The sequence below is a fragment of the Pomacea canaliculata genome, linkage group LG10 (assembly GCF_003073045.1).
Source record: "Pomacea canaliculata isolate SZHN2017 linkage group LG10, ASM307304v1, whole genome shotgun sequence".
Taxonomy (NCBI): Eukaryota; Metazoa; Mollusca; class Gastropoda; order Architaenioglossa; family Ampullariidae; genus Pomacea; species Pomacea canaliculata.
This window is the reverse complement of record NC_037599.1, coordinates 8,726,443-8,750,200: the sequence shown is the minus strand read 5'-3', so window position 1 is coordinate 8,750,200 and position 23,758 is coordinate 8,726,443. Positions and strand designations below refer to the sequence as shown.

Sequence of the window (23,758 nt, the reverse complement as noted above, 5' to 3'; positions counted from 1 at the left end):
TAATTAACAGAAATATTAATGAGGGGAATACTTATGCCAGACCTAAATTCTGTATTATTGGCGGGTCCTTGCAAGACCAGCACGTGGCCTCCACGCATGTGCAATTCTGGCTTTGACATCAGGCTGACTGAAATAGTCTGTCTCGAGGGCCCGACTTTCAATTGCTTCTGTTAGCCGGCAATATAGTAAACAAACATTTTAATGAATATGTCTTCTCGTGAAAGCAGTCCTTCACACGTAAGTCGAAACAAACCTTAAAATACTTTAACACCATAGGCAAGTGACATACTAGAAGTTATATGTATTATAAATAATTATATATAAGTGTAACATGTTCATTGCTTAATTAAATGTGATGATTCCGCTTTAGGTTTTAAATGATTCATTCCTAACTCATTGAAATATAATTTAAGTAGGGTCTGTACGTTCGTTCCTGACGTGTACATGAAATCTTTTATTTTGAAATTTTTCTGTTTTAGAACTATCTACTGTTTTACGCAAAGAACTATTGCAATCAAAAGCAGTAAAATGCATGTTTATATAATGCCTGTATTTAATCTGTCTTGCAATATCTTTAGAGTAACTGGATAATTTTTTATAAATACTTACATCATAAAAGGAATACCATCTTCCTTTTGGTAGATAGTAACTAAGCTGCTGCTGACCCTGAAAAAAAATGTCTGTATGTTAACACCTGTCGAGCTAACACTGGTGTTTATTTAATATGTTATTGTTCACTTGGGTAAGCAGTAAGCCCATATTAATAATATGGTGAAATGATGCAGCTCATCTGTGTTTCATACAATCACTGTACCTCTTCCAATATAGGGGAGATCAGCAGAGCTGGGCCCAACATGAACTGTCTGTCAATCCCATATGTCTCTGGATCTGTCGAGAACCTTAAAGAACACACAATTTCAGTCAGGACCTGTCTCATATCTCGAGTTCAACTGTTCAAAACTTATACATGTCAACACCATTCATTTATTTCAGCATTTTACATCTACATGTCTTTAAACACCGTGTGATGTCTTCGGAACAGGTCAAAAGTCATGTGTAAAAGAGCTGAAGTGAAAACTCTTTTAAAATAATAAATAAATAAAATTAAAGCTTAGGCACATGCTTGTATGTCAAAGACAGTTCTGTCCTACTCATGATGCAGTGGTCGGACAACAGTTCCGCCTTCACTGTGAGCCTGGTGGAAGAGTGTGTACAGGTAAGGCAGCAGCCAGTAGCGGGTCTCCAAAATCTCCCGTGAGGCCTGAGCAAACTCTGGCCAAAAACACCTGGGTGTTGTTCCTGTACACATAGGTTTGGAATGGTGTATTTTGAAAGGATCATGGATAAAAGTTACTTTCAAACGCCATCTTTGTCATCCGGTTCTCCAAACAATCACTATGAACAGAGCGATCAAATGTTTTATTATTGCTGCTGTCGTCGTCGTCGTCGTCGTCGTTGTTGTTGTTGTTGTTGTTGTTGTTGTTGTTGTTGTATCGAATCCCTGCTACTGTCTTAAACTTGTTAGAAATAAAGATAAGGAGCCATCTTAGAATTTTATTGCCAAAATAGCAGTTGAACACGGTGTCAGCAGTCTCAGCTGCATCATGCTGCTTGGTCTAACACTAAATAAACTGACACCACTTTTAAAAAATTATCTGTCAAAGTAGAGATTGACAAATGTAAACATTGTTTATTATCTAGTGTAAGTTCTGAGGAACTTTCCATTTCATTCATTTATTTTAGTTCATGTTTTATAAATGATTTGGACCAACGAAAACTCACTATGTAACCTTTGCCATTGTGGTTTCGGCAAAAGGGATAAAAGGCGCCCAGCTGCATCCACCTGTGGCAGAGCTCGTAGGTAGTGTTCTCGAAAAATCCACAAATGTCCGCTCCGATCTGTTAGATATAACAAGTTGCTTTCACTTTTGTCACCCTGTTCAAATCATTTCGCCCTTTTATTGTCAGACTCTCTAGGCTGTATTTCTAGGACAAATTATAAATTAAAAGATCAAACTATAAATTATGGAATTCATGTTGTTATTGTGTAATTATTTGTTATCAAATACAGAGATGTTATCACATCATCACTCCTAGTACCACCGCACGGAAACCACAAAGCCTAAACTAAAAAAAATATTTTATATAAAACAAATGTGATTACCAACAGTGCTGCCATAACTTTGAACAAGCGTTTAATACAAAGGAAAGTTTGAGAGCGATTCATAACAAGAAAGTCCTTATAATGCAATATGTTTTCTGTTTTCCACCCTAGACATTAAAAAAGTGTTAAAAACTTGATACTTTCGATACTTAATTCAAAAGGTACTCACATAAGGCATTCCGAAAAGATTGAATTCCATCATTCCTGAAACAAATTTTAATGCTTCCATTTTTTTAAGTGCATTCATTATATTTCATGATACTATCAGCGGTGTGTGTGTGTGTGTGATGGGTAGGTGTGCATGTGTGTGTGTGTGTTTTTTCTCCATATACATATATTTTGGACACAGGGCACAGCTCCCATGTTTAAATTGCCCGTTGGGATTAATAAAGTCTGTTGTTATTGTTATTTTGTTATTGTTATTGTTACATTAAATAAACTTCCAGCTTTTGCAATTCATTGCTTGCAATGATGTTCAAAGTTTTCAACTCCCACGTGCATAATATTCATCGCGACCTTTTCAACTTGCTGAGGTTTTATCAGGGACAGACTGGACAAACTTTATCAGAAACTGACATCTTGATATTCTAATGTCAACGACTTGATCCTCACTAACCAATGATCGAGTCTCTGAGGTGCTTCCAGGCGCTGGTGTTGTCTCCCAGCCAGTGACCTGCGTGTTTTCCACTTCCGGGGAAAGTCGATCTCGAGATCACAATACTTCTTTCTCCAGTTGCTGCTCTCGCGGCACTGAAGGACAGTTGATACTTGAGTTCGTCAAATATTATTACACTTATTATTACAACACATGACTAATAGGCTCCTCCATACAATTTCGAAGATGAGTAACGGATAATTTTATGCAGTTTCTCGGTCGTGCACTTAGTCTTATACTCTTTGATCTTATAAATGTTGAATTCTTTAAAATATATGTAGTATTTGTAGCACACAGCTTTATGCATATAATATCTTCGCCTATAGAGTGTGTGTGTGTGTGTGTTGGTTTTTTGGGGGTTTTTGTTGGTTCTTTTTTTGTTGTTTTTTTTTTTTTTTTTTTTTTTTTTTTTTTTTTTTTTTTTTTTTTTGGTTTTTTCTTTTTTTTTTTTTTTTTTCTTTTTTTGACCAACCAAAGCACCACATACGTTAGCCAAACAGTCTCAGAGTGAATGTTACTCAGTTGCTAGGTGTGAACTTTGACCCCCTTACGCACTCGAGTGTGGGGGCGGTCTGCGACCAGCCGTACAGGCTGTGGACATCGTAGTGCCTGAACTCCCCACGTTCTCCTTGCACGGCGTTCATGCACAGAGTCTTGTCCGACAGCAGAGCCCGCCTGTCCTTGCTGTCATATGCGTATGCTGCCACTGTCACCGGAAACAGTAGAGAAATTTTCCAGAAATTAAAAAAAATTGGAACGCGTGAAACAATTTCGCTATGAATTTCGACTAGAGAAACTTCATTTTCAGCATTTTCTACGAGCTTCCAATGTTGCTTTGAGGCTCAAAACCTGATGCAGTATTACTTAAAAAGGACAAGGGCTTACTCACAAGGCCTGTAAGGGGGATCATCCCATGTATTGTTCCCACAGTGAAGGCTCCAATATGGTTTTGCATATTCCGGCCAGTTCCACGGTCTTTCTTCGTTCGTCCCGAAGTTTGCCGGTTCGTTCATATCCTGCAGTGTGAAAATATTACACTGATGTTCTGGTTCTCTATAGGTCTCAGTGGTATAAAAGGAAATAGGCTCAAAGCTGCTGTGAGCTACACAAAAGATTCCTTTGCCTATGTTCTTCAGATTATTTTAATAAAGGCATAGCCATTCATGTTTAAAAGAAGTTAATAAGATATGTACTTTAATACCTTATTAGTATTGCGTTCCTGAAGTACCTATCTTTAAAGTACACTGTCACGACTTTTTGACACTTATAAACATGTACTTATATCAAGGATGGTGTAAAGTGATTTAGATAGCTATCTCGAAAATTATTTTATTATTAAACAAGCTTAAGGGCTGACTTCAGCGCTTTTCCTGACTTGTTAGAGACGTTTGGTGAATCTTAAGAATAAGGTGCCGCCTGGACTGAGATTTTTGACAAAGTTGGAGAAGAAATAACACTTCTTTCACACCGTAAAATAAATAGACTTCTTACAATCCACAGGCCATCGAAGACCAGGACATTTCGATGGTTAACAATGAGTTCTTTCCAGACTTGCCGTGTGTGATTCTTGAAGAAGTCAGGAAACACGACCTTACCCACTGGCCAGACCTACAGATGAAATGCAAGAGATCTTAGAATACAAGGTTTAAACACCTCCTACGTGTGTTTGTATGGGGTTTGAGAGGATAGGTGAATAACCAGCTGAAGTGTTACAACTTCTTACTTTTGTTTCAAAACACAACATCGATTGTCCTCGAAGGCTTCAGAAAAACCTCCTTTTCGAGCTACAGTATGTCCCTGCTGTTCAGTCTTCAATCCTGACTTTTTGAGGATAAAATGGATAAGTTGGAAGCTTAAGCCTTAAAGAAATGAACCGAGTGCAGGCTGAATAAAGAAACCAGAAAGGACATACGTATCCCAGGATCGACCCGTCCTCATCAGAACTGTTGGCTGGCACTGTGAAGTCAGACGGCCACACGATGTTGGCCCGAACTTGTTTCATCCTCTCGTAAGGTTCATAGTTGGTGACATTAGTGATCACGCATGGGTCCTGTACAAAGATGAAGATGAACAAAATGATGAAGATGAACAAAATATACGAACTGGTTTTTTTAAATTGTTGCTGACTTCTCATAACCTTCTTGTCTTCTGAACCTGCTCTAAGGGGAAATTAGCGTTTGCACGTGTGTCAGCAAACAGTCACAGGTATTTCTCAAAGGTTTTATGACTTCCGTGGAAATTGTTCGTGTTCATTTCTAGTAATTATCTGTGGTACAATTTATAATTAATAAAGTATTTTAGGTTTGTCAATAATTGAAAATGCAGCTTTAATTTGTTATCTAGTTTTTCCAAGCGCCTGTGAAGCATCTTACATCACTTTAATCACTTCCAATCAATCCAAATATTTATCAAGTGGAGTTAATGGGGAAATTACTGACCGGATGATAAATTAATTCTTGAAGCTGTAATTTTAGAAGCAACCACTCACCAGAATAATTATGGTATGCATCCCACCAGCTCTTAGACTCTCAAAGTACCGGTTTAGCCCACCAAAGTTCTTACTGTCGACAGTGAAAATCCTTTGCTCCTCCATATGATCGATGTCTGCATATTGCACATCCTGAAAATAATGATTCCACATAATTGAGTACACAATGGTTACACGATGGTTACAAGACATGTACTAGGCTGATGATGCATTATGGTCTTTCCGTTTACTTTTAAAAACTGCCTGCATTTAATAAAGTTTTTTAGGCCGCTTCATATCACAAAGGCTGTATAATTCATGTACTGTTTAATCTGACGGGCTGATGCTTGGATTAAAATTTTTGTTTTAGTCATCTGCTTCTTACCAAAGGAATATTATAGTATAGCGTTTCGTTGACCGCACGTTGAAGGTTCTGGAGACTGTCGTAACCATAGCGACAGAGTTGAAAGCCCAGGGCCCAGTAAGGAGGAAAGACAGGCCGTCCGATAAGCTGAAATGAAAGATGTTTCTAGCTGAGTGGATGCTGCTAAAAGATTATTGGATGGAAGAATTGAAATGATTGTCAAAACACGTTTAAAGGGTCCATATCAAAGTTAACGAACTTTTAACACACGTGACATTACCCCAGTGTACTGCTGCACCACATTCTCAGAGGAAGGTCCCAGAAAGACAAAGAAGTCCAGAACACCACCCAGTGTACGGAAAGTTATGGTCGGATCCGGTGTAAACGCATATTCTGTCAACAAATCACGAAAATGTTTCATTTTAACATCATTATTTCCATGGTGGCTGCGTCTTTCCCTTCCACTGAAAACCGAGAGATTATTTTGCCTCCTGGAACCAATAACATTTGTTTTAAACATTTAAATGAATGAAGAATAAAAAATCAGAATTGGAGAATTAGCTATATTTTTCTGACCTGCTTTGTGGATCTTTTTGAAAATTCACGATTACAGTTCACTAAACAATATTATTAAATAAGTTACATGACATCAAAGTAAGGCATGAAAGTATACGAGCTGTCGAATTTGTTTCATGATTTAGTCTTTGTGACCTACAGAGTTTTGGTCATGTTTTCAGAGAATTTTGACAAAAAGTTCATTCTCCCATTTTGCTAAAAGAAAGCTGGATATTTTGCAGTACTTTTTAAGTCTTTCCCGCACAAAAGATGTCATTTTCTGCTAACTTTTCGTTTCAGTTTCTATGTATGTTGTGGTTTAGGTAGACAAACTGTAATGTGCATAAAGGAGTTCAAGAAGTAGACGAGTTTGGGTGAGTCACCAAGAAGGTTGGTATAAAGGCACTGAAGTCTTCGTCCTTCTCAAAATCAAACAAACCTTGTGCATTGCTGTTAAGCATGAACACTCCATGTGTATTTCCATTCTCATCCTCAAGGCAGGTGTAGAATGGGTGCACTCCATAATGGTTCAGGTGTCCCTAAAATCAGGAGAGGGCTGTAAATTATTAAAAGCTATATAATAAACTCTCAGGGTTGGCAAGAGTGCGAAATATTTTCATGTCACTGGGTTGAGCTCAGGACAGGGTACTATTTTCCTAATTTAAATGAACCACTCCCGTTCTCACTAACACATACATAAGCAAAAAGGTAGTCTTTGACACAAGTGTGTAAATTATGACAGGAACATGCTCCAAACAATTAGTCACCGAGATATCGCAAATTTCCACAGATATTCCTAAATACCGGGGCTTTCTCATTGGCCGTTGCCTGGATAATGTAATCTTGTGGTGTACTTTCGTGATGTTAGGGGTTTGAGCTTCTTTTTGGTGCATGGGTAAGTTTTGGGCCACCACATCGACAACTGTGGAGATTTATAGGGAGGGAAAAGGAGCATTCCCGTCTGGAAATACAATCTTTCAATGCACTCAACCCAGTCATTTGAAAGAATTCCCCTTTCTATACATGTAATTCTTTAAATAAATATTGCCACATACTGTATTACCTTCATTAATGCACCATGGAGCAGAACATTTTGTTGAGATACAGTCTTCAGGTTTAAGAGGGGAAAATGAATGCATATTCACGTCTAAGCTTCATTCTGGTTTTGTGTACATATACTTTGTATCTTATGCCAAAAATGAGGACAATATTTTAAATGTTGGTTTACTTAACAGGCTAACACTTGTACCTATAGGTGACTTTGTACTCTGTGAAAGATGGACGTGAGTGATGAAGGGGAAGAAATCCACAGTACCCGGATTTAAAAATCCCGAGGACCAGCTCAGTGATCAGGTGTAACGATAGCTGAAGCTTGAAACAAAGCTGCACCGATGCTTACCATACACAAACACAAGAGAAAATGATGGGAGGAAGAAAAAAGGGGGAATATTCTACATGTAAGGAATGTTCTTCTGGACCTTTAGATCGACTTACACCGGCTGGCTGGTCGCGGGCGAAGGCCGGCCAAGACAAGTTCAGCTGATGGCGGAAAGTATCATGCACGTTCTCGCCCAGGCCGTAGATGTTTCTCGAAGGTAGTCGGGTCGTTATTTGCAGGAACTGATCAGACAGAACTAAACCTCCCACCTCCGTGTCAAAACTAGAAACAGACAGTAACTGAAGTTCATAAGTAAACACACTGAATTTTTTTTTATTTGCAACTAAGAGTGACTGGCAAAGGCAAAATATTGATATAACAAAGTATATGATGTTATAAAAACGTTGAGGACGATGATGATTTTTTTAAACCGCTCTATTAGAATCTCAAAATAATTTCGCAGAATTTCAACGTGACTTCCAATCGACTATCTAACCCATAGAGTATGATTCAGTAAATCAGTGTCTCATCACTTTTACAGAAATGAAATGAAGTGGAAATGAACACTTACATTACTTTCCCTGTTGATTTTCGGGTGATTTTAAGGGCCAGGTTGTTAGTGCTGCTCACTGCGACATCATACAGAGGGTTGTCTGCTCCGGTTGCTGGTAAGGTCAAGTCCAGGGGCACGCGGTACCGTTTCGGAGTGGCATAGTCATCGTCAAACTGAAAGTGGAACGGACACAAAAAGCTGTAGTGACGACTGCAAAACGACCTCAGTACCTTTAGTTCCTAACAGATGTCTGTTAATATACTGTGGAATTGGTGTTATATTCGAGTCGTTGTACCAGATCTTTATTTTGTACGGTACAAAGTACAATCAATAAAGTACAAACACGATATGCTCGATAGAAAGAAAGAATGAACGTGCATAAAACTGTCTCCAAACCTATGGGGTTTTTTTTTTTCTTCGTACAACTGGATGTTATACGTTATATATTATATATGTTATGTGCTGTATATGCTGTCTCTAAGGGACAGACGTGCGGTAAATTCTCTCTCATGTGTAAATCTTTACAATAAAACTTGACAGAAAGTCCATGGGCGTGTGTTGTAGCTATTTTCTATACCCTTGACAACATGTAATTTACTGAGAAGTCTGCTAGACATCGGTAGGCGCTATCTAAGTGCCCTACTTTCATAGTCTGCCCTCGGTGACCAGATGTTGACAGCTTTATAAAGGGATAGTAGCTTTGAAATGGCCCGACAATAATTTACTAGCACTATTTTTATTAGTGGAGAGCTGTGAGCATAACAGTAAGACTTTTACTTTCTCATATATAATATATCGCAGGTTATCACCTTCGGGACTTTTTTCATCGGACGCATATTTTCAAATATATGATGATGCTTCTGAAAAGTCTTTGTGTGGCGGCCATTGCTTCTGAGCCCGTGAAATGTGGACATGTGATGGTATGGCAATATGTTCAGGTAGATGGTTTTTTAATTGTGGGTTCCACTGTAGCCACTAAATTTTAGCAGCTCTTCCACGGATTTTCTATTGTGATTACACCTATTTGATCTCACCTTTCACGAGGAGACTTGATAACGATTGGCCCCTCATGTGAGAGGGACAAGAGAAGAATCTGCGCCGAAGCTTTCAAAATAAAACTGTGGGAACGCCCTGACATGATTTACTGTGGTGTGCTCAACAAACAGACGAAAACCTCTGAAACTAATGTACGTTGGTGTGTTTTCTCTCCTACAGACGAAATGGAATGGAGCAAGAGAGCGGGGAGGGGATTAAGAAGAACGATGATTTGACAATATGTAGCAGAATCACTATACTACTGCCAGTTATGTTTTAAATATAGCTTATCGAAATATTTGTTTTTTTCTGCTAAAAATTAGTGTGGGTGAGATTTTGGAAGACTCTCCGAAAATGTATTCAGAAAGTGTTTTGAATAATAGTTCTATCATGGTACTTTTCTAACGCTGTTGCAAAGGTGCAGAAAAAAGAAAAGCAAGGAAAAAGGGGGAGATAATGTTCTTACAGTAAATCTGAGCAGGACGTTGCTGAGCTTTTGAACCTCTAGAGATGGCTTCCGGAAGTCCTGACTGAAAGGCGATGGCCCGAGTCTTCTAAGCTGCACCTTGAAGCCGTTCGGCAGGTTCTCACGGCTCTCCACCTGGTAGCGGAGTCCACCTGACTTGGGGTAGTAGCAAGCCACCCCGCCTCCCGACAGGGCGCTGGAGTCGAACACGCACCCGCGCAGCTCGCAGACCTCTCTGGTCAGCACCACGGCTGGGCTGCGGGCCTCGGGGTAACAGTCCAACCTCTCAGTCTCAGTCCCTGTCTCAGCCGGCTTGTCGTCTGTCTTATTGCTGCTTCTCGAAGCGAAGTAAGCGATGGGGGTGATAATAGCAACCAAGACGATTATGCCGACGATGATGATGATCGCCAGTCTCCCGCGGCTGAGCTTCATGGTCTGGATTTAACCAACACAGAACACCATTGCCATCAACACCATAATGATGTTGGATCATCATCACCATCAGCATTAACAGTATTAGCAGAAATTTCCACAATCGCCATGATTCTGATTGCCAACACAAACAATCCTCACATTCTGCAATGGACGTACTTTGCAGAGAACTAAAAACAGCTTCTTTAACTTTCATTTTTAAAAATAAAAACAGGAAATACTAAGGCTATTATTAAATTCAAATTTAGAGAACCAGATATTACATTACTTTTTGTAGTATTTGATGGATATTTCTTAGACAAAATTCATCTACAGTGTGTCGTTGATCTTTGAGACAATGTTTGCTCATCAATATATAAATAACAAAAAGCAGACACACGCGCAGAGAAATGGGGGGAGAGTTTAACAGAGTGTGAGACAGAAAGTCTACAATATTTTATAAAACTTTCAAAATATTTGTTGTTGTTTGTTTGTTTGCTGTTGTTTGTTGTTGTTGCGGACTGTGATCGATGTGCACGGTATTTCCACGTTAGCTGTCTACCTGTGGCTTGCACTGAGATCCATCTTTAGCCACTCACGCCACTCTCGGTAGGTGTTAAAAATATAACCGCCTGTCCTGAAATATGTACCTGTCCTGAAATGTGTGGCTGTCCTGAAATGTGAGGCAACCTGGGTCAAGTGCATGAGGCCCGTGTTCCTTTTTCCTCTCTCTTTCTCTCTCTCCACGGCCATTATACTTCCCTAGTGCTAAGCGACGTGTTGACTGCATAGCCGGCTTATAAAAGAACCATTACAGCAATTTTCCTGCCTAAATGTCTATAGTCGGCTGCAAATAAAGCTGTGATTATGCATCATTTTAGCAGAAAAATGATTGACTCCTAACATTATACAGGAAATCAACAACAGCGCTTTAACCTTATCTCACCCTGCTTGTTCCGGTCTACAGACATACTCGGTGCACACAGGTCACACCATATCAAGGCAAGCACACTTCACACTGGTGTCTTTGCTACTATTATTTTTGCTGTTTCTGCTGTTGTTGTTGCTACTGATGATGTTATTATAATGAATTCTTTAAAACGTTTTTCTAAAACATTTTGTGTAGAAAAAAAAAATCGGACACAGTGGACAGTGCTCGCGACAATTTTAGAAATCGACTGCTGGCTCTCATTGTTCACAAAGCGGAAAACAAAATTAGAAGATGCCCGAAATATCTGTCTCCATCGTTTAAAACGATCAGGCATTCATTTCATTTTATTTACATTCTGTGTCAAGAGCAGCTGAGTAGTGAGGTCGAGTGTAGTAGGGGTGCCACCTGTGACAGTAGTAGATTATGATCAGAGATAAACTTGCCATCAAGGAAGAATGATCCCACCCGGCATTTACGTACGAAATCAGAGATGAAAAGATGGAAGCAAGATTAGAATAAACAGGCTTACTACCAAAGGAGTGCACCCTCTGTTACTACTACATCATCACAGCCAGTAGGCTGCCTTTGTTGGAAAGAGGTGTGGCAAGGGAGTCACCAGAGCAAAGCAATTATATAAATATAAAGTTGACAAAGGTCTTCACTGGGTCCTCAATGGTGGAAGATCATGCACAGTGTATACAGCCAGCCTGTACAGCCCAGTGACCTGGAAGCGATAAAAGGGACGAAATAAAAGAGGGATGGATCGTTACCCCTTCCCCTCCCTGGTCAAGACCCCATCTTCGCCAACAGACATCAGAGAGTTTGTCCATATCTTAAGAGTGAAATACAATCGGCACTCTTTACACATTAGATAGTAATTCTTGTTGTCGCTGCTCCCGGGTGTGTACTGACATGGAATCCCTATAATCCCTTGCGCTGACCCTGGGAAACAAATCGTCGCTAGCTTTCTGCTGCCTGCTCTTAGTACCTCCCTCATCATTCATTTGTCATTTTTCTAACAGATTCGCAAAGATTTCGCTCGTAGCACACGACCTGCCTATGTCAAGTGAAAAAAACAAACGGTCTAGAGTTAGTGTAACCATCAGTACCAAAGTTTGCTTTTTTTCAGTTTCGGTCAAAAGAACATTTTCTGTCACATCTTCTACTGGGGCGATAATTAAGACGATTTCGATCCAGTTTCGACCAAAAAAAAATTGTTTTTCAGACGACCTATCCTGTTTAGAGGATTTTCATTCCCTGTTTTAATTGATGTATACAAAATGTTGTCGAGTGCCTTACCCAGCGCCGGGGCGGCTTCACGGCTTATACATGCACGCGCGCTCTTTCTCTCTCTCCTTCGCGTTCGTGTTGTTGACCGAATTTACAACTGGTAAGCAGAAGCAGACGATCAGGAGTGGCGAAATCACGGATATTCAGTTGTGGTTTTTGTTTTTTTTTTTTTTTTTAAGAAAATGCATGGACACATACCTGAGTGATGTAGCGACGCAGCAGACGACACAGCGATGAAAGTAGTCGTGTACAACAGCTGCACACTGCTGGTATGTCGTAATTTGACTGCTGACTTGCTGACTAGCGGTCTGTATGGCCTGCTGGTACTTCTGGTACTCCAACAAGGAGTGAGAGCGGCCCAGAACTAAAGGCAAGTAACGATACAGCCGAGATCCGGATACGAATGTCGTAAAAGTGTCGTCTGCGCTCGCTGCGACCAACCTCGTCATACGAGGGCGTGTACAGTGCCTTTGCTTGCGTCGACTTTATTTACTCTGCAATGTGCGGCCACGCACCTTGACACAGAAATCTTGCTTGGTGCGGGCGTTTGTCTACCAACCACCCACCCTCTGTTTGGTAAGCTGTTGTTCTCTTACACTTCCCCCGGGGTGGGTGGGTGCAGGCACTAGAGTGAGCCAAGGCCTCCCTCGCTGCTCGGAGTTTCATTAGTAGTGAAATAATGAGGACACCTGGTCTTGTTTTGATGCCACTCATGAAAGGGGTCAAATACAATGGGTCAATGTCACTCCACCAGAGCTTTCAGAACTGTTTTATATAGATATACACATTTGTCCCCTTTGTTTAGTCATAAGACGCAAGTTCTGTGATTCATGTCGAGCCTGCCGGCCTCTGACAGGTTGGTCAAGAATGTAACCTGTGTCCTGCATACCGCAGAGCATGCGCCTGATAACTTGCGACAATTAACCCTTTTGTGTCTTCAGCGGGCGCATGTGTCGCTGTACGAAGTTCATAGGTTATCGGCTCCACCAGCAAGTTGCTCCCAGGGGTCAACAAGAACAAGTGAGTCTCGTGTGACTGGAGCGAACAATTCCGCTACCGAAAATTCCGTCTCGAATGCCCTGTAACCGGACTAGACTATCCGGGTCATAGCATCACCTACAGCTGCTGCAACCGGACTGAAGTAGAGTCCGTTTAGCCGTTTAATGTATAAGCACCAGTCTAGTTTCACTCTTTTTAATTTCTGTTTCCTCGAGGCTGATTGTTATTGTAGCTCCCGGGTATGATTTTACTCAGGTCAGTGACTCAGTGGTGTAAAGACCTGTAGCGCCCACAGCTGCATTTAAACACAGATCGGTGATGTAGAGACCTCTTGTGCCTAGCTTCTACTGCTATGTATCTACTCAGGTCAGTGGTGTAGAGAAACCTCTGGCGCCTACACCTACCTTTCTGTGCTGGTGTCTTGCTACTTTCGTGTTGTAGGTCTCAAAGGTCACGCACAGATTCCATTCTTCTCACAATAATAAAAGGATCATCTCATAATAAATAAGCATCAAGCATTTTTCAACACACAGTCAACCCACACAAACTTAATGCATTGATCAGTAATCTTTATTAAATTATGGGAGAGGGTGTCGAAGAGGTTTCTGGAAGCTGCTGTGCAAGATACGAGAGCCGCCGTCCAGCGGCAGTGGTGCTTCTCCCATTCTCGAGGCTGTAGGCAGTGACTGTTAGAACCTGTCACCTTTCGACAAACAGAAATCGGTTCTGTGGATGGCGGGAAAAGCAGCACTGCTATATCACTCAGACATGTCGCCTTGCAGCCAGCAAAACTTTTTTGGGGGGAAAGAAGAAGGAGGGAGAAATTTACAATTCATGCAGCTTTCTTCGACCATGTCGGCTCATACAATTAAAAAAAAATCGTCGACATTGATGTGTACCTTTGTGTACAGTTCAAGCCTACAAGTGTCTAACATTGTCCTTTCGTGTTTTTCAAATGATGAGAAAATGAAAAAGGTTTTGGCTGGCAAAAATTCATTTGGGTTTATTAGGTTTTTGGTACATGTGCTAGCATCAACAGGAGGTATCTGTATACTAAATAGCCACGACTGTCGCGTGTCGGCGATTATTTGGCTGTCTTCGTACTAAACCTCCCGTGCTGGGCTGGCCTGTCGTTGGGTGTGCGCGCGTGGATGGAGGGAATCAAGCGGCATTTCACCTCGTCCTTGTGTGACCCTATCCGTCTCGCGAGCCCAAGGGCCCTGACCCGCGGCGCTCTCGTCACGCGTCAGCTGCTCGCAAGGCTTTCGCAGGTCTCTTCTTTTCGGGACCGGACAGCAACCCCCTCTCTTTCACCTTTATCCCCCCCCCCACCTTTCATCTTCTTTTAGAGGGTTTACACATCACTGATGACAGTCAGCAAGGTGTTACACAACTCTTACCCACTTAAACCCTCACACATACACACAAATTGCAGTGGGTTCAAAGCAATCTAAAGTTTGATTTGATTTCTTTTTTTTTTTTTTCTTTTCTTACACAGTACAACCAAAATGCAAGCCTGGTTCCCACATACCCTGCAATTAAGAGCATGCAGTAAGGTTGCATAGCAACTATTTGATTTAAGGCACTTGTACAACCGTCCAGTCATTGAAATTCATGGCGTTCTAAATGTTCCATCTCAAAATTAAAACAGCAATGTCACATTATTTTGTTCTTAAAACACATAAAATACTGACTCAAAATGGAAAAAAAAGAAGCTCAAGTCCATTGAAAACTGATGATTTCAGAAATGAACACATAGCTTAATGATGTTAACGGTGATCTCACCAAATGCTCCACTGTTTGGAACAGGTTGGGCACGAACATTTATTTAACATCTCTCTCCATTAATATTTGATTCATTGTGTCTCAGTCATCAAAGTCCTCAATAATGAGTTCCCCCTCATCATCTGACTCAACGGGCACAGCATTTATGTTTGGTCTGACTGCCAGGCAGAGTGTCACCTGAATCTGCTTCAGTGTCCGTGCTTAGTGCAGAGGCTGTGTTAGCTTCGTTTTTCTGCTCAATGTCTGGCACTCTCACCTCACTGCATTCTTCTTCCCCTTCCAAAATTTCTTTCTCATCGAGCCTTTCTAGTCCTGATCTGTAACCAGTCACAAAATCACAACTAGATATAAAAGTTTTGAATAAGTCCTGTAAAACGAAAGTATAGATTTTTTTAAGTATCCCTAACACCACACAATTCCACGATAACACGGAAGATATAGGCAGAAGTGTTGGGGCTGGGAGTGTTTGGGTCTGACTAGTGCCACGGAGTGATAGGCTTGACAGATGTCATACAGTATTTGAATTAGAGAATATGATTTGGAATATATGGCCCTAGTAACCGACTAGGAGCCACTAGCGTCAGAATAAGGAACTTGCTAACCCAAGAGTAGCAAGACAGGAAGAAAAGGGTGTGGTCGCTCGTCCCCAAGAGGCTGCCCGATTTTGTTTTCAACGTCTGTCCCGTAGTGGGGGCGATTTAGATATTCGTGGAAAATAGTTATATATGTTCTTGCATCAGTGGAACATTAGTCTTCAGTGACTGTAATTAATAGTGTTGTTAAAAAGTATCACGTGTGAAAGGTATAAAAGTGACCTCGTGCCTCGAACTATTAAAGCTAGTATTCTTCTGTTGACAATCAAACTGAGAAAAAAAAACTTTGTTTAACATTGTGCATTTATTCTAAACATTTGCGCACAAAAGTTTCCAAGCTTGAAACATCATTATCACAGAAAACATTTTAAGGTTTAATATCTCAAAAAAAACTCCAAGACTAACAAGCGAATACATTTCATTTTCTCACATATTCTGTATAAATTGTGCATATCTCAGTTCCATTTCAATCAGAACTTAACCTGAAAACAAGGTTTGGTTTGGAGAAGTGGCAAAGGTCTTGAACGAAAGAAATTTGACCTGAAGAGAAGTATTAAGAAATACTATGGATGAACTACATTCAGATTAGTGATGGGCACAATGGAATGTTCAAGGCCCAGTTATCTAATTATCACAAAACAATGTAATAAAAAAAACAGCTAAAGAATAATCAAATGATAATATGATATGCATATGTGCAAAGGCACACAAATGTAGATTTGAAGCAAAACATACATAACAGATAAAAAGAATTCTAATCTGTCATTTTAACTATACAATCCATTAATGTCACATAAATGTGAAGAAATACAGACCGCATCCACATAGAAATCAGGATACCTGGATCATGTAGTGTTGGGTTGATCAAGCCAATGAATGGCACAAGCTCAGTCAGCAGGATTTCAGGATCCCAGTGATAGCCTTCACAAAAATCAAAAACAATTTACATGCAACTCTTTGCAGCAGAAAAATAAACTATTAAACATTAGAACTGGAAAAAGAAAAAGTGCAAAAAAAGTCTTCGCTCATTATGGAAGTTTTTCTGGATTCTTCAGCCTAAACTATAGATTCATAACAGATGCTCTGTCGTAATGCCACGCACCAAAGGAGAATTATTCTAATCTTGCACGTGGAAAATTTGTGGAAGAGACTGTTCTTGCTGGGATACTACATACAGCTTGGTATTTCAGGTCAGGAAAATAAATTGCCTTTCTCTTCCTTAATAGATTTTTAAAAAGTAAATAAATAAATCCTGACCTTGAAATAATGTGACAGCTGTGCTTCTACTCAGATCTGACTGAAAAATACAAAATAAACCAATTCAGTAGTTTAAAATAACAGAAATAACATTTTTTCCCGTACTTCTCTCAGATTCTAACGTCCATATAAATGCTGTACACTGAAAACAGAAAGCAATCTTTAAGTTACTCTTCAATCTCCATTTTCCAATATTTTTCACATGCTGATCTTTAGGGTATTTTTCAATTTAAAATAAGCAATCCTTTCAGTGCTGTACAGTAATTCAAACTAACCTGCTTTTGTACAGAAAACCACTGAGATTTGTGTAGAGGGCGCCAACCATACCCTTTTCTGCTATCACCATGGTGACAACAAGCAGAGTCTGAGTGAATGAAGCCTCTTGTTGCCACTGACACAGAGTAGTCTAAGAGGTCACCTCGAGTCTGCAATGTTGGTGAGAAAGGTGAAGACAAGAAATCTGACTCTCATGTGCTAACAGCATAGTTTCCATTAGAAGCATGCATGCATGCACATGTCCACACATACACAAGCACCAGCATTCACAACTTTGTACATAATACTATTCACGGAAAGATTCCTGAGCCTTTATACAAGCAAAATAATTTCAATAGGTCAGACAGTAAAAGAAAACCATATTTTCTTTCCTAAATATGTAACTATGACTTGCGAAGTTATAGGTTACACCTTACTGTGTACTGTGATGACAAGGTATCAGCATCACTCAGATATTCCAAAAATCTCTCCACATCTTCCACTGTTGACAAGAACTCTAGATAGTTCTGGTGCAAAAATGTGTTGAAGTAGTCCCCTGAGACTTGAGTCTTTTCAACCACTTCCTGCACATATGGCACCTTTTGTGCTAAACTTCATGGCCCTTCATATCAACCTGAGTGTGTCATAATATATATATTAAAACTTTAAGAAATGAATAACATGCAAGGTGACAGCTATTTTTTCACACATATTTTAGTGCCAATCATGTACTCTTTTCTAACAGCATAATACACTAAAAAGAAAAAAAAACAAAACAAAGAAATGAATGTTTGCATTACCTCTGGAATAAGCATCAAGGGATCTCTTTCATGCTGCTTTATATGTGCTGGTAGACTAGGATGATTTGCAGCATCATGTGGGTCAGCACCTATATTTGTCAAATTGTTTCAGTTTGTACAAGTTCTTTTTCACTTCTCTTTACTTCCAATGACTTTTCTAATTGCTGCTATGGTTGGCATAATTAATATGGTGTACAGCAAATTGCTTATTGCAATTAACTACCAATGAGTGTCATCTTCTCTTTGACTTATGCTCACCAGCTGCTTCATGTTTTTCATCTATATCTTGTTTAGTGTTGCTTGCTTATGCTCCCCAGATTTCACATAAATTCACAAGACATTCTAATTTGCACTCTGAAAGTTTAGCTACATACTGTAAAAACATGCAAATCTGGAATCACCACAGTTAGAGCTGCTCTTCCTTTTAGAGGAAAAGTGTGCTCATCCCATGGCCACTATCTCTACTTTCATATGATTAAGCTCTGAGTTTTTCTGTGTCTCCACTTTCACTATGCTACAGCTACTGTTGTTGCAAATAGGTTCTTTCTGTCACTTCACCATCTTTTAATAAGGCCATGGCTATTTATACTTGTCTATTTTCCACAGATCTTCTCTAAGCCTACTAATGGCAGAGGCTAAAAAAAAATCACCAAGAAATGTATTCAGCAAGAGTATTCAGAGTAAGCCATTCTAGAAACATTTTTGGTTACAGTAACAAATGACTAATGTTAATATCTGTACATCTATAGCACAGAAATATAACAAAAGATCTGGAAATCAAGCCTGTTATCTACTTACGTTTAAAATAAAAAATTTTTCCCAATGCATGGAAAAGGAAACAGGTGGTATCCTTGGCACCAATAATCACAGTTTGACCTGATTGTTCATTGCTTTCACTGTCTCGTTGAGATAAACCTCCATACTTAAGACGCTTCTTTGATCCAGATGGTTCCTTCTTTAATGCTTTCTGCAGGGATTTAATTTTACTGAGGTCTGCAGTATCTATCATAAAAAGAGAATATATGAATGGGGCCCAAAAAAAAAAATCCACAAATAATTTACTGTAAAGTAAAACACTTTTTTTTTTTAATAAACTCAGGGTAATGAAATGCATAAGAGGCATGGTAAAGGTCTTATAGCCAACAGTGCAAACAGGCAAAAATAAAGTGGCCCACTGATTCTTCTTTAAAGGAACTGCTGGGTTGCCAAAACCTTTTTTTTCAGTTGCTAGGCCTAACGAGATATTAACTGGCAACTTGTTGGTCTAAAGTTGTCAAGCATTTTCTTGAGACAGATACACAAAAACAAAAATGCACACTTGTTAAACAAATAAAATAAGCATCTCTTAGAGAAAAACCAAAAACAGCAATATTTTCATTTTGTGTTTGGTTTTAATATGTTCTACATTTATGTCTATAAATGTCGTTTATGAAAACACGATCAAGCAGGCATATTAATGCAGACAAGTACTGATGACAGATAAAAACAAATAACTGAGATATTCCTCATTATGCTTCATAGAAAAATTGTGACTCACCACATCTACAAGCAAACTGCAAGGCGTTAACTGCCGCCCTGACATCTCCACCACTTGACATTGCAATTGACTCCACCACTTGAGCAGATGGGACTGAAGAGCTACCCTGAACACAAAAGGAGAAAAAAAGAAAAGGACAGAATAAACAAAAAGAATTTTAAAATGTACGAAATTCAAACTAACACTTATACATATTGCAATCTTTTAAAAAAAAATCTCGATATGCTAGATATGCTGAGTTGGAAATCTCTGACCATATATCCAAGAAGCTTCAAAGACACTGACAATAAAATTTAACAGTAAATTAGTATTTACCATCTTAGCTTCCTGGCTGATTATTCTGTTCAACACTTTAACCATCATGGTAGGAGCAACTGGATTCATGCTGCAGTAACAGAAGATTAAACTTCATTGCATACATAGACATTGTTGCTATATGCAATGTAAATAATATCACAAAATACAAAGTTTTCAAAATGAATTAATAGCAGCCATTCAATGCATATCTTACTATCTGCCGAATTCAGACATGAAATGAGTCTAATAAGTTGCTAAACAAATCTACCTTTATGCCATAACCAAACTACATGCCGGCAGATGTTGGAGAAACCAGACCCTGTTATCACTTTACATGTCTAATGAACATGCCATAAATCTTCTGTTTTTGCATTTAACAGTGACTATACTGTGCCATCAAATTCTTTCCTTGCAAAGTTTATCACTCCATGACACACCACTAGCTATTCAACAATTCACAATAAGTATATCTTCAACACTGACCTGATGGTTTCAATTTTAAGCTCCTCCATTATATGCTTTGGAAAGAGACGAAGAATGCTAGAACCACTGCTAGATGTATCACTCAGCACAAAAACTAAGGGACAGCGTCCACAGAAGTGGTATTTCCTGGCAAGATACAACACTGAACCATTTGTAGGTTGCTAAATTTATGGCACATCAAATTACTTCTTTTGTTTGTTGGCATGGTTGATGATCATGACAGTGATATCATGTACTAGCGATGATAACAGTAATGGTAAAAGTGGCTGTGATGGCAGTATAAGAATAAAAAATGATAGTGGCTAAATACCTGAGTATTTCATGAAGAGATGACTGATCTTTATAAAATGCATAAGGTATTCCTGAAAAGACAAAATGAGAAATTCATAGTCAACACATGAAAACATTAGCAGAAGGATAAAGTCACAATAACTATGCCATAGCAAAAGTAATATTTCAGTATTTTACAATGGAAAATTTACTGATTATGCTTTAGGTTAAGCAAAAGAAAGAGAAAGACAGCATGTATGAATAATGACATTCATGCATCCATGATGACATAATAAATAACATCAAATGAATACAAATTTCTGACCTCCACCAAGATTATTCTGTTTTGTGCTGGTGTATCTATTGCAAAAGTTGTGCCGAGCTGCAAGGCACAGTATTTGTTGGCACGTAGCAAAAAGTTGCTGAACATAGTGGACTGGGAATGACTAGTGTAGATATCCACACTGGAGCGCTCTATGAAATACAAATTAAAGCTTGTACAGTAATTGTAATAAAATGTATAAATCAGACTCTCTCTTATTCATAATAATAGAAGTCACTCATTCCTAGCCTGATTTTTGTCATGATATAAATTTCACAGATATAAATATAAGACCAGACACAAACTTAATGATAATTCAGAACTCCCTTCTTTTAACAGAAGCAGCCAAAACATGTGTTAATAATTGTGCAATTCCATAATTTGTCAAGAAGGAATTATTTTTAAAAAAGATGAAATATTCAACCTGCAATATCTGCACGATTCAAAGGCTGAAACTCTGCATCACTGCTAGCAACCTCAGGATTCACCCACTCTTGTAAATCTAGCCCAGTTCAGATGCCAGGGTCTTCACTGCTGCTGTTTTACCAATGCCAGAAGGCCCAGTCAACAGCAGTATTGGAGCTGAGTGCTGTCAAAGTCAATGGTAGTACAAAATAATGTGTGCATGGTCAAAAATTATATTTTAAAAACTCAAACTTTATACAAAATTGTGATTCCCTTTGCTATGTCAAGTTAAACTGAGTGCAGCTATGTCCTAAAGTTCACAGTATGAAAAAATATTCTACACTGTATTTAATTATTATCTTAAAGTTACAGGTAAATTACATGGAAGAATATTGTGAATTGGCTTTTTTTACAATCTGGTATACTTTAAGTGATAAAATTAAAATTTAAAATATTATTTTTAAAAAATCCCCTCTGAGGAGTGTTTCAAATGTAAAATTTCACACACCTTTGCAACATTTGTTATGTTGTTTTTTAGCCATATTAATATCTCTTCAGCTTTCTTTTTGTGCACAGCTAGTTCCTCCTGAAAGAAAGATGCAATGATTTATTAAATCAAAAGGCTAAACTTTTATCTGTGTTTGTAACTATTCAAATTTTAACTATACAGACCTGTTCATTATTCCACTAAAAGGAGTTTAAATTATCCTTAAAGACTTACACATTAGTCAGAAAATATTCCACACCTAAAATGGATGTCTTTTAGTTTTACTGACTAATCTACTTTCTAGGAGGAGGTAAATCTTACATCAAACAATATTAGAAGTGACTCACTGAAAGTAAGTTTGGTATGAGCAGTTATACATTAAACTTTTACCTTATTCTTTGGTTGATACTTTTCTGACCAGAGCTCAGAATTCAGAGCAGATTTTAGTTTGCGCCTTTGTGCTTCTGTCTTTACTCGGGTTGGCAGCTTGTGAGCAGGAAACATTACTCTTGGTTTTTTTCTATCGGACCCAATCCTTCTGCAGATGTCAATCCAGTGCTAGACTGCAGTTTTGATGAATCCTCTTGACATGTCGCTTGAAACTTTGTGATGAACGACTGAGTCTTCTTGACTGTCAATTTGCTTTGTGTTCTACATGGTTTGTTTGATACAGACACTGATTCAGTTGCACCAAAATCACCAAAGGATGGTGTCACCCATGCTGTACTTTTACACAATTTCTGAAAGAAAGTATTGATATATGTGAGTCACTGCATGGAACACTGTTAGTCAATTTACATTAACAGTATGAATCATACTTATCAAGTTTTATGATGCTGATATTCTAACCAAAAACTACCTATTCTCTATAAGATGTACAGTTTATATTCTGTGTTTCACACAAGAAAACAACGACTGAGAAATTAAAAGTGCATAAAAACATGCACATAATCATGTTCATACTTGAGATTATACTTAATATCCTATTAGTGTCATTAGATAATATAAGAAAAATTGATAAGCCATTCTCAGGTTATAAAATTCAATAGCAAAAATAATACGTCAAAAACTCGGGATATACATTTCCTGCCCTAAAGTTATTGCAGATTTTAAAAAAAATGTAAGTACAGAAGACGTTTGTGAATCTTTTAGATAATTTACATGACCGATGCTGTGTTTTACGACTGACTGCTATTCACTTACTTAGACTCTCACCTTAGTTGTAGCATTTCTATTATCATCCATTTTTGAAGGAATTTCTTCTTAATCGTATGGTTTTACCACAGTTTCTTCAACGAGCCTTAAACATACATTTTAAATTAATTGTCTACCGAAGAAGTGGTCATTACAAAAAATGAACACATCTTAATTATGGAACTGTTTTCAACATCAGTGTCCTGTAATAACTTTCATCTTTTCATAAAATGTTTATTTCAAAATATCTTATGACCAAAAGCGTACAAAGTACTGAGAAAATACTGAGTGTCTCTCCCAATTTATCCCTGTCTCGCCCACAGAGAGAGAAAGAATTAATGCTGAGTTCTCAGCACTGGAGAGGAGGGGGTGGGGATTTTACGCCGTGCCAGCAACTAAGGCTATATTACGGCAAGGCAGCCAGCCCTGTAAACAGATGCCACGTGCAGACAAAGAACAGCGTGCCCGAGACGAGAAATGAACTCTGGGCAGCCAGCCTGTATTGGTGACAGGCGCTAACCGTTGAGCCACCGGACCGCTCAGACACTAGAAGGAGAGAGTCATCATTGAATAATATGATCATTTACAACATTGAGGAACTTTGAGTTTTTCAAATTATAACGAGGCTTTAACAGTAACATACACATATGTAAAATGTAATTTTTTTTTTAATGCTAATCAACAGAAGGATTGTCATATGTCAAAAACCATGCATACAGAACTCATCGTTGTCAAATCCTCCGCCATTGCAGAGACGTGGTGTCAGAGTAGTTTCCCTTAATTCTCGTAGGACGACTTTGATCGT

General features: G+C 38.8%; 2 protein-coding genes across 2 annotated transcripts; both read right to left on the bottom strand.

Annotated features, from left to right (window-relative positions):
- Window positions 1-82: 82 nt before the first annotated feature.
- Window positions 83-12,889, bottom strand: LOC112574154 (maltase-glucoamylase, intestinal-like). Its single transcript, XM_025255032.1, has 19 exons — window positions 12,468-12,889; window positions 9,638-10,072; window positions 8,155-8,309; window positions 7,700-7,865; window positions 6,645-6,744; window positions 5,931-6,043; window positions 5,672-5,797; window positions 5,308-5,439; window positions 4,732-4,869; window positions 4,311-4,427; window positions 3,709-3,835; window positions 3,375-3,525; window positions 2,781-2,914; window positions 2,334-2,368; window positions 1,783-1,899; window positions 1,152-1,299; window positions 815-899; window positions 610-666; window positions 83-167 (listed from the first exon to the last, which is right to left on the bottom strand). The coding sequence occupies exons 2-17, from the start codon at window positions 10,067-10,069 to the stop codon at window positions 835-837; spliced, it is 2,256 nt and encodes a 751-aa protein (XP_025110817.1). The 5' UTR covers window positions 10,070-10,072; window positions 12,468-12,889; the 3' UTR covers window positions 83-167; window positions 610-666; window positions 815-834.
- Window positions 12,890-13,666: 777 nt separating this feature from the next.
- LOC112573686 (cell cycle checkpoint protein RAD17-like) lies at window positions 13,667-23,719 on the bottom strand. Its single transcript, XM_025254265.1, is given in 19 exon segments — window positions 13,667-15,370; window positions 16,129-16,186; window positions 16,487-16,567; window positions 16,904-16,943; window positions 17,179-17,328; window positions 17,596-17,742; window positions 17,959-18,047; window positions 18,757-18,960; window positions 19,496-19,601; window positions 19,811-19,880; window positions 20,276-20,401; window positions 20,586-20,637; window positions 20,871-20,991; window positions 21,296-21,378; window positions 21,381-21,456; window positions 21,781-21,858; window positions 22,150-22,499; window positions 22,975-23,059; window positions 23,671-23,719. Coding segments are annotated over 17 exon segments (1,785 nt in total). The 5' UTR covers window positions 22,264-22,499; window positions 22,975-23,059; window positions 23,671-23,719; the 3' UTR covers window positions 13,667-15,180.
- Between the last annotated feature and the right edge of the window lie 39 nt (window positions 23,720-23,758).

Excerpts from the sequence above, each read along its gene's own strand:
- LOC112574154 (XM_025255032.1), bottom strand. The coding sequence starts at position 10,069 with ATGAAGCTCAGCCGCGGGAGACTGGCGATCATCATCATCGTCGGCATA. Across the intron at positions 5,440-5,671 it reads TATACTATAATATTCCTTTG|GATGTGCAATATGCAGACAT; the intron begins GTAAGAAGCAGA and ends CATTATTTTCAG. Across the intron at positions 2,369-2,780 it reads CCTCAGAGACTCGATCATTG|GAATGATGGAATTCAATCTT; the intron begins GTTAGTGAGGAT and ends AATTTGTTTCAG.